Source organism: Salvelinus namaycush, chromosome 40, assembly GCF_016432855.1.
Source record: "Salvelinus namaycush isolate Seneca chromosome 40, SaNama_1.0, whole genome shotgun sequence".
NCBI classification, from domain to species: domain Eukaryota; kingdom Metazoa; phylum Chordata; class Actinopteri; order Salmoniformes; family Salmonidae; genus Salvelinus; species Salvelinus namaycush.
In genome coordinates, this window is record NC_052346.1 from 12,033,325 (window position 1) to 12,044,510 (window position 11,186).

Consider the following 11,186-nt stretch of genomic DNA (forward strand, 5'->3'; position numbering starts at 1 on the left):
TGCTCAGCAGGGCTATTGAGTTTCAACTTTGACCCTCCACCCAGTCAAAATGTATCTGCAGCAAAGAAAAGTTGTCTAGTATCAGAGTACTGTCAGCTGTGGTAGGAATCTGGTTTGCATTTGTTAGTGCTGTCTAGTTTGTTGGGTCCTTTTGAAGACATCTATATCTTAAAGCTGCAATGTGTAACTTTGTGGTGACCCAACCAAGTTAGTTATAACCTCCACCACTCATCGAAAGCAAGTCTAAAAAGCAGTAGCTCTTCTCCATTGTTATGCTTCCCATTCGTGTGAGGCTTTTATACACCAGCATCAAACAATACTTTTTGGTTACTGAAAGAGGTGTCACAGCAGTTTAGATTGTACAATGATTCTCATCACAAATGAAGTTAAATGAACTACTAGCAAACAGGTAACGGCAGAGCGATTTCTGCATTTTGCAACTTAATAACATGACTGTCACATCTCAGCAGTAAGCTATACTTAAACATTTTACAATTACTCTAGTTAGGTCTTATAAAATGCATCACTGCACAAGGAATGACAAACTTCCCTCAACTTTAACAGCCGTTTTATTTAGTCACTCCTCAAAGCCTTTGAACCCCATCTAGTGGCTCAGTGCTGTAGGATTACATTTTACAACCAGTCTGACAGCACCCAGACAGGAATAGCATTGCAACATTACATTGAAAAATGCCAAAACATACAAGAGACCAAACAAATCTTTATTCCATCTTTCACTGGAAAGATTAAATATAACTTCACAGGATGACAGGGAATTGTTGCATGTGACATTACAAATCAAGTGCTCCTTCTACACAACCCTCCATTTCTTTGCTTCTCTCCCTCCTCACAATTAAAGATGAACTTATGCGAGATCCTTCGCCATCTGTGCAGCCTTCTCAACCACCTCCTCGATGGGTCCGACCATGTAGAAAGCCTGCTCGGGCAAGGCATCGTACTCACCTGGAGGGAAAGAATGACCATACGCTCCAATCAGAATGTCACACCGACAACACCAAGGAAATTCATCAGTTTAAAAGGTATACGGACCAAAATGTTGCCACGAGCAGAACTGCAGATATTGCAATGAGCGAGATGCAAGACTATGCGCATGGATTCGATTGTTACGTGTGAGCCACGGCACCAACACAGCCAAGTTTAACCTCATGCTTCAACGCTCTTAGTAGTTGCAGAAATTGACCCGCTAAGTTGTTAACTTCACGCATATACATCATATCGCAGAGTCCACATTTAAAACCTAATCACAAGTACTACTTACCATTTAGAATGCTCTGGAAGCCACTGATGGTCTCCTTGAGTGGCACCAGCTTGCCAGCGTGACCGGTGAATACCTCTGCCACCTGGAAGGGCTGGGACAGGAAACGCTGGATCTTGCGGGCACGAGAGACAATCAGCTTGTCCTCCTCAGACAACTCATCCATACCCAGGATGGCAATGATATCCTGCAGGGACTTGTAGTCCTGAGGGGAGAGTTATAGGCATAATGTTAGGGGCAAGGTCGGTCATTCATCATTAGCTGTGTAGTGCCGCTTTCCATGTCTAGCTTGTGAAGTGTGTAACAGTTACATTTAAGCATTTTACACTATTGTTATTGCGCTGGCTGCATGCTACGTGTTGATTGTCCTATGTTGCTCTGCATGTGCTCACTGCTCATTGTCATGGGAATGGTTTTTAATAACCTGCCCAGGGTGTGCAGTTGAAAATTTGCCAGGTGGCTAAATCCAGCACTTTGCCCAAAACATTGATTAATGTGCACTGTCCCTGTAAAAATAAACTCAAAGGTCGGGGTGATTGGTACACTAGGAGGGCTTAAGACACTAACCTGGAGGATCTTCTGCACGCCACGAGCAACGTCATAGTGCTCAGCGCCGACAATGTTGGGGTCCATGATACGGGAGGTGGAATCCAGGGGATCCACAGCGGGGTAGATACCCAGCTCAGCGATGGCACGGGACAGCACAGTGGTGGCATCCAAGTGAGCGAAGGTGGTGGCAGGGGCGGGATCAGTCAAATCGTCAGCCGGCACATAGATGGCCTTAGAGAAACAAGGTTGTTACATTCACAGGCAGCGTTTCAGTCTTGAAGCCATGTCAGACTATTGGGTGCTACAGATTGCCATGTTAGCGTGGTCCTCCAACAGGCCTATGCTGCTTGAACTCCAGCTTACCTGCACAGAGGTGATGGAACCCTTCTTGGTGGTGGTGATTCTCTCCTGCATGGTACCCATGTCAGTGGCAAGGGTGGGCTGGTAACCCACAGCGGAGGGGATACGACCCAGCAGGGCAGACACCTCGGAGCCAGCCTGGGTGAAGCGGAAGATGTTATCGATGAAGAGCAGCACATCCTGACCCTCCTGGTCACGGAAATACTCAGCCACAGTCAGACCAGTCAGAGCCACACGGGCACGGGCGCCTGGGGGCTCGTTCATTTGTCCATACACCAGAGCCACCTAGGGGTTTGGAGGAGAGGGCACCATTAGAAAACACATCTAGGTCAAACCATAATAGAAACTAGAGGGGAAAGGCTGATGTGAACATCAAGTCAACTTTCCAGACTGGTGATATGCTACAATGTAACTTTTTGGGTGACAATTCATAGAAATGTGAGTAAGAGACCAGTCATTTTCATTGAAAGCCAGTCTAAGAAGCAGTAGATATGATCTATTCGCTCCATTTCTATGCTTTGTTAAGTTTCTGCATCTTACTTTGATACACCAACTTCAAACAGCTGAAAATGTTTTCGTTATGGAAAATATATTTCATAGCGGTTTAGATGGCACCATGATTCTCTATGCTATTTTGTCACAAACTGAAATTAGACTGACTACTCGAATTTAGAGCCAGGAAACAGAGCGATTTCTACATATTGCACATTCAATTTTGACATTTAACAGTGGGTTGTCTTTCCTGTGACTGACACTAAAATGCCATCAGTCTGCATAAGACTCCCATAGGAGTCCAAGCCAGGGGACTGCTAAGTTATATGGAGTTGTTTTATGGTCATGCCACAGACCATTTGATTTTGAATTGTAACTCCTTGAAGTATAAAAAAATATATATTACAAGAGATGAAAAATGTTGGCCTTATTGCTATTAGGTTATACAAACGCATTGAAAACAGATTGTTTAGTTTTCAGGACTGTCTCCATATATACACTACCATAACTGTATTTGACTGGTATCAGGGGACCTTCAGATGAGTCTTGAGGCCATCCTAGAGCAAAACATGTACTTGTTTGTGAGAGTCTCACCCTTAGAGGGGTCGTACTAGTGCGTAGCCCAAACTGTTTAGACAGTTAGCAGATCTGCTGTACCAACTTCAGACAAGTCCCAAAACACTTGTGGGGGGGGGGGGGGGGTCAGAGCAAAACCAGTGTTCATTAGTCTCATCTTTCCATAGAGGGGTCATAATAGTATGTAGGCCAAACCAGTGTTCATTAGTCTCATCTTTCCATAGAGGGGTCATAATAGTATGTAGGCCAAACCAGTCGGGACACTACAGACGATTGTGAGAAGACCGATTTTCAGGATGGCTCATGGTCTGACAAACACCGCTCTAGCTTTGTCACCCTTCACTGCAGTTGCAGAAGTATTACATAGGCGGATTGATTCATCTAATGCAAAAAAAACTGATCTCTAGCTTAAACTGACAGATTATGGGGATTTTAAATGCTAATTAGATTCCCATGCGGGAGTTGACCTTCAGGTAAAAAAAAAAATTTTTTTTAAATCACTTAATCTTAAGGGTTAAATAGAGGCACCTGCTTATGACTATCAAATGTGGCCAGTTGTTCACCTTGGAGGTGTCATCCTTCAGGTTGATGACACCCGACTCAATCATCTCGTGGTACAAGTCATTTCCCTCGCGGGTACGCTCTCCCACTCCGGCAAACACAGAGTAACCACCATGGGCCTTGGCCACATTGTTAATCAGCTCCATGATCAACACAGTCTTGCCCACACCAGCACCACCGAACAGACCTATAGAAAAAGGCACAATTTTCTTTCATTAAACAGTATCTAAATATTTGCAAAAATGTGAAACAATGATGTCAGTTGTCCCACATACCAATTTTGCCTCCCTTGGCGTAGGGAGCCAGCAAATCTACCACCTTGATGCCAGTTACCAGAATCTCCTGCTCCACACTCATGTCAGTGAACTCTGGGGCCTCAGCATGGATGGCTGCGGTCCTAATTTTAAAAAATTAAGATTAGAGACAATACTTGAATTGAACAAGCAATTTCCAATTGCTTATCTTTCAGACAGACTCGAGACCATTCTTTGAATCATGCATTAAAAAAAAAGATTGATTTACTTAAATGTTGCGATTGCATTTTCTAAACCTATTAGGAATTGGCTGATAGACAAAGTGCTTACTGCTTGGTGGAGATTGGTCCCCTCTCATCAATGGGCTCTCCAATGACATTCATGATTCTGCCTAGGGTCTCGGGACCCACTGGGATTCTGATGGGATCGCCAGTGTCCACAACCTTCTGTCCACGGACAAGACCTTCTGTACCATCCATGGCAATGGTACGCACAGTGTTCTCACCTGAAAGTCGACAACTTATTGGGGTGCAATTCAAATCAAATCTGAGCTGGACGTTACTGATTATGCAATGCAGGTACAACGCCTCTGCAAAACAATGGCTGCATTTACACAATTAGGATATTTTGCCCAATTATTAGCAAAAGGGCCAATCTGATTGTTCAAAAGACCAGTAAAAAATATATGAATTAGGCTGCCTTTAAACATAGGCTAAATTAATTACCAAGATGCTGTGCCACCTCCAGGACTAGCCTGGACTCACGCCCAGCGACTTCCAGGGCATTGAGGATGGGTGGGAGGCCCTCATCGAACTGGACGTCGACGACGGCACCGATGACTGCTACGATCCTGCCATGGGCAAAGGCGGCAGCAGCAGCAGGTGCAGAGTAGTCTCTGCCTGTAAAAGTAAACCAATGTAAGCATGCATTGACCCAGAACCACATGACCTTGCAGTGAATGAACTATCAATAACACGCAGTGATGTCTGCTGACCATTGTCAAGCTAGCCTACAAAATGCAGAGATATACATTTAATAATATCACCTGTGTTGCTAGCTATGTGCGCAAGAGCAAAGAACCAGACTCAATGTCAAGTATTTTCGGCCATGTTGAGTAGGATCATTATTTACAGCTCAGCCATAAGTAATCAACTAACGTCAGCTAGTTACCAAATTCATAGAAAACGACAAATGTCTAGGCAACCAAGTAACGTTACGCTAAGGTGAGTTGTACTTCTGCAACTTGGCCTAATCAGTTAACTAACGTTAGCTAGGTGACAGATGGATAGCATGCTAGCTACGTTAGCCAGACAACGTATGACGAAAACAAATTGGCAAATTGATACCTAGTTAAAGCAAAACATTTAGAAATTAATTTCTACTCCAACGCTATTTGACTAGTTAACTGGCATTGAATGACTGTCATTGAAGCTAGCTAGCCAGCCACAGTATGCACTCGCTAGCGCGAGCCTCCAAACCTCATGTCATACTAAGGTCATTTCTATTTGCACAAAAATCATGCCACGCAGCTATATGTACTTGGGTCACATAGGACTACAGCAATTAAATTGAATACATTACATAAGTTTCACGCTCAATATTAAATCAGTAGACGAAATTATAGATTTTTAAAAAGGTGAGGCCTGCTACACTGAAGGAAGCCAGCTTGTTGCTTTAGGCTAACGTTAACTAGCCTAATACCAGGTCCGCTCCGAACTGATGTTTTTTCCAATGAATTAGTTACCCCTGCAAAATTAAATGTGCTTGCAGAACTTACGTCCAAGGACAGATGGCGATCCAACAAGGGCCTTCAGGGGCTGGACCCCAGGCTTAAGTGCCTGGAGAGCCCCGGTGCAGCAGCGTCCCACAGCTCCTAACATTGTCAAAATGGCTGAAGGTGGAAAGAGACGAAACGACTTGTGCCTTTATAATGAATGAATGTGATCTGAACTGAGCGTGCGCGCAACGTCAGGGACAAACTGAGCAGGCGCACTTCGTGACATCCGTCCAGCTGATTAGTATTGTATTGATATGACTGTCATAAGCTACTACTATACAATACATAGTGATTGTCTTTCAAACGTTACAAATGATTTATCATGTCAATGCAGCAAGAATAATCATACACAGTGTTCTAACAACCCAGACAACAACAGATACAAACTCAAGGTCACTACAGAATACAGATACTAAATGGGAGAACACTGTGAGGATTCTGGAAGGATCTGGTATAAATTATGTTTAACCAATAACAATCAGTCTGGAGTCATATGTGTGTGTGTGTGTGTGTGTGTGTGTGTGCGTGCGCGTATGTGTGTGTAGCATGTGAAGAGGGCACAACAACACATTTTCCCCCTCAGGAGACTGAAAAGATTTGGCATGGGTCTCCAGATTTGGCATGGGTCCCCAGAAAGTTCTACAGCTGCACCCTCGAGAGCATCCTGACCAGTTGCATCACCGCCTGGTATAGCAACTGCTCGGCATCTGACCGTAAGGCGCTACAGAGGGTAGTGCATACGGCCCAGTACATCACTGGGGCCAAGCTTCCTGCCATCCAGGACCTATATGCTAGGAGGTGTCAGAAGAAAGACCCAAAAATTGTCATAGACTGTTTTCTCTGCTACCACACAGCAAGCGGTACCGGAGTGCCAAGCATAGGACCAAAATGCTCCTTAACAGCTTCTACCCCCAAGCCATAAGACTGCTGAACAATTAATCAAATGGCCACCGGACTATTTACATTGACCCCCCACCCCACTGCTGCTACTCACTGTTTATTATCTATGCACAGTCACTTCACCCCTACCTACAGTCGTGGCCAAAAGTTTTGAGAATGACACAAATATTAATTTTCACAAAGTTTGCTGATTCAGTGTCTTTAGATATTTTTGTCAGATGTTACTATGGAATACTGAAGTATAATTAGAAGCATTTCATAATTGTCAAAAGCTTTTATTGACAATTACATGAAGTTGATGCAAAGAGTCAATATTTGCAGTGTTGACCCTTCTTTTTCAAGACCTCTGCAATCCGCCCTGGCATGCTGTCAATTAACTTCTGGGCCACATCCTGACTGATGGCAGCCCATTCTTGCATAATCAATGCTTGGAGTTTGTCAGAATTTGTGGGTTTTTGTTTGTCCACCTGCCTCTTGAGGATTGACCACAAGTTCTAAATGGGATTAAGGTCTGGGGGGTTTCCTGGCCATGGACCCAAAATATTGATGTTTTGTTCCCCGAGCCACTTAGTTATCACTTTTGCCTTATAGCAAGGAGCTCCATCATGCTGGAAAAGGCATTGTTGGTCACCAAACTGTTCCTGGATGGTTGGGAGAAGTTGCTCTCGGAGGATGTGTTGGTACCATTCTTTATTCATGGCTGTGTTCTTAGGCAAAATTGTGAGTGAGCCCACTCCCTTGGCTGAGAAGCAACCCCACACATGAATGGTCTCAGGATGCTTTACTGTTGGCATGACACAGGACTGATGGTAGTGCTCACCTTGTCTTCTCCGGACAAGCTTTTTTACAGATGCCCCAAAACAACGGAAAGGGGATTCATCAGAGAAAATGACTTTACCCCAGTCCTCAGCAGTCCAATCCCTGTACCTTTTGCAGAATATCAGTCTCTCCCTGATATTTTTCCTGGAGAGAAGTGGCTTCTTTGCTGCCCTTCTTGACACCAGGCCATCCTCCAAAAGTCTTCGCCTCACTGTGTGTGCAGATACACTCACACCTGCCTGCTGCCATTCCTGAGCAAGCTCTGTACTGGTGGTGCCCCGATCCCACAGTGAAATCAGCTTTAGGAGACGGTCCTGGCGCTTCCTGGACTTTCTTGGGCGCCCTGAAGCCTTCTTCACAACAACTGAACCACTCTCCTTGAAGTTCTTGATGATCCGATAAATGGTTGATTTAGGTGCAGTCTTACTGGCAGCAATATCCTTGCCTGTGAAGCCCTTTTTGTGCAAAGCAATGATGACGGCATGTAACCATGGTTGACAGAGGAAGAACAATGATTCCAAGCACCACCCTCCTTTTGAAGCTTCCAGTCTGTTATTCGAACTCAATCAGCATGACAGAGTGATCTCCAGCCTTGTCCTCGTCAACACTCACACCTGTGTTAACGAGAGAATTGCTGACATGATGTCAGCTGGTCCTTTTGTGGCAGGGCTGAAATGCAGTGGACATGTTTTTGGGGGATTCAGTTCATTTGCATGGCAAAGAGGGACTTTGCAATTAATTGCAATTCATCTGATCACTCTTCATAACATTCTGGAGTATATGCAAATTGCCATCATACAAACTGATGCAGCAGACTTTGTGAAAATTAATATTTGTGTCATTCTCAAAACTTTTGGCTACGACTGTACATGTCCAAATTATTATATTGTGTTACTTTTTATTATTTTTAACTTTAGTTTATTTGGTAAATATTTTCTTAGCTCTTTCTTGAAATGCACTGTTGGTTAAGGGCTTGTATGTCACGTTCGTCGTAGTGAGGAGACCAAAGCGCAGTGTGATGTGAATACATCTTCTTTAATGACAATGAAGAACAATAAACAAACTAATACAAAATAACAAAACAAACGTGAAGCTAAATATAACGAGTGCAGACATGCAACATCACATAGACAATCACCCACAAACCAAACTGGCAAATGGCAACCTAAATAGGATCCCCAATCAGAGACAACGATAAACAGCTGCCTCTGATTGGGAACCAATCTAGGCCACCATAGACCTACATATGCCTAGACTAACCACACACACCTAGACATACAAAAACCCTATACAAGACAAAAAACACACATACCCCCCTCGTCACACCCTGACCTAACCAAAATAATAAAGAAAACAAAGATAACTAAGGTCAGGGTGTGACATTGTAAGTAATAATTTCACGGTAAAGTCTACACATGTTATATTCGGGCGCATTTAATAAAGTTTGATTTGATTTGAGTCTGCATAATGCAGCAAGTGAATATTAATTTTCCCAAAACACAGCAACACACACATACACAGCTCCACACCCCAAACTGTGTTGAGAACACATACACTGTGCACAAGCTCAATTTCAGCACATACACTGTCTTTCCACTAGAGTGTGGGTCTGCACTAGAAATGTTGGTGCTTCCTTTCCATCCTCATCCTTGGCAGGTAGCCTAGTGGTTAGAGCTTTGGGCCAGTAACCGAAAGGTTGCTGGATTGAATCCCTGAGCTGACAAGGTAAAAATCTGTCGTCTTGCCCCTGAACAAGGCACTTAACCCACTGTTCCCCGGTAGGCCATCATTGTAAATAAGAATTTGTTTTTAGCTGACTTGCCTAGTTAAATGAAGGTGCTGACCTGTTTGCACACTCTACAACCACTGTGATTATTATTACTTGACCCTGATGGTCATCTATGAACGTTTGAACATCTTGGCCATGTACTGTTATAATCGCCACCCGGTACAGCCAGAAAAGGACTGGCCACCCCTCAGAGCCTGGTTCCTCTCTAGATTTCTTCCTAGGTTCCTGCCATTCTAGGGAGTTTTTCCTAGCCACCGTGCTTCTACATCTCATCATAGATGACCAGCATTGCTTGCTGTTTGGGGTTTTAGGCTGGGTTTCTGTATAGCACTTTGTGACATTGTCTGATGTAAAAAGGACTTTATAAATACATTTGATTGATTGAATGACATTTTAAAAAATAATTTAAAATCCTCTCTTTATTGTTGCAACGTGGAATTAAGTGTGATTGTGAATGCTACCACTCAGTGTTAGAATTCCAGTATAGAATAGCTGGAATATCCTGTTATGGAAAGTGAAGAAGGCTACATGCCAACTGTGAAGGAGAGCCTTCCCTATGGACTACATTACAATTTTTTTTATATATAGATTAAAATAGTTTATTGACATTTTTAAACTGTAGATTATTGTGATGCAATGTTATTTATTTTCTGTATCTATTTATAATTAATTGAATCCATAACCTGCACTTTCTATCATCTCCAAACATTTCCTGTTAAATTGCATTGCTCATTGTATTGCCTCATTTGTGGGAGTGGCTAATCGGCACAGGAGCCTGCAATGTTTAACCGGGCCTGTGTTATCTTGAAAAGGTGTTTACTGACATGGAAGAGCCATTGGTTTTAGACACCAGCCATGTGCGTTTACTTTGTAAGTCTGCATTTTTAAAATTAGTACTTTTATTTCTCAGTTCCTCTTTTAAGCCTTTTACATGACAAGGTTGTCACAACAACTTCCAAAATAAACATTCTTCTGTCCTTAAATACGAAAATGGATGAATGTTACTGAAGTACTGTGGTAATTATTTTCATGCCCCTGTCTCCTCAGGCTTTGTCTACACATGAGTCAGGGCTTTTCAACATTCTTAAGATGGTTTTGTCTGGTTAAGAAAGACATACACACTCTATACCTCAGTTCGTCGGGGCATGGGGACTCTACAAGAAGTCAAAAGCGTTCCACAGGGATGCTGGCCCATGTTGACGCCAATATTTCCCACAGTTGTCACAAAATTGTCTGTTTGTCCTTTGGGTGGTGGACATTCTTGATATAGATGGGAAACTGTTGAGCGTGAAAAACCCAGCAGAGTTGCAGTTCTTTACACAAACATGTGCGCCTGTTACCTACTACCATACTTTGTTCAAAGGCACTTCAATCTTTTGTTTTGCCCTTTCACCCTCTGAGTGGCACACATACACAATCCATGTCTCAACTGTCACAAGGCTTAAAAATACTTATTTAAACTGTCTCCTCAACTTCATCTACACTGATTGAAGTGGATTTAACAGGTGACATCAAAAAGGGATCATAACTTTCATCTGAATTCACCAGTCTGTCATTGAAAGAGCATGTGTTCATCATGTTTTGTACACTCAGCGTAAATTATTTTCAGTGGCCTTGTGCTTTCTATGGGGCTATCTATCTGGTATTTGGTATATCTGGTATCTATAAACTGATAATTAACCATTTGTAACCCTTTATAAATAATTTTCAGTATACCTGAAAGTGTTACTGAAACAAACACAGATACTTAGTTTCATAAGTACGTATAGGATCAGAAGACAGACATTGGACTAGATTGGATGCTACAACATCCAACTTTCCCTGTCAACTACA

The 11,186-nt window shown here is 43.0% G+C and overlaps 1 protein-coding gene across 1 annotated transcript; it reads right to left on the reverse strand.

The window, feature by feature from the left end:
* Positions 1-551: 551 nt before the first annotated feature.
* On the reverse strand, positions 552-5,987 carry LOC120033344 (ATP synthase subunit beta, mitochondrial). The gene is made up of 9 exons (XM_038979639.1): positions 5,846-5,987; positions 4,794-4,967; positions 4,399-4,573; positions 4,090-4,211; positions 3,817-4,001; positions 2,189-2,470; positions 1,844-2,056; positions 1,280-1,481; positions 552-963 (listed from the first exon to the last, which is right to left on the reverse strand). Exons 1-9 carry the CDS (start codon positions 5,946-5,948, stop codon positions 866-868), a joined length of 1,554 nt encoding a protein of 517 aa, XP_038835567.1. The 5' UTR covers positions 5,949-5,987; the 3' UTR covers positions 552-865.
* Positions 5,988-11,186: the final 5,199 nt, after the last annotated feature.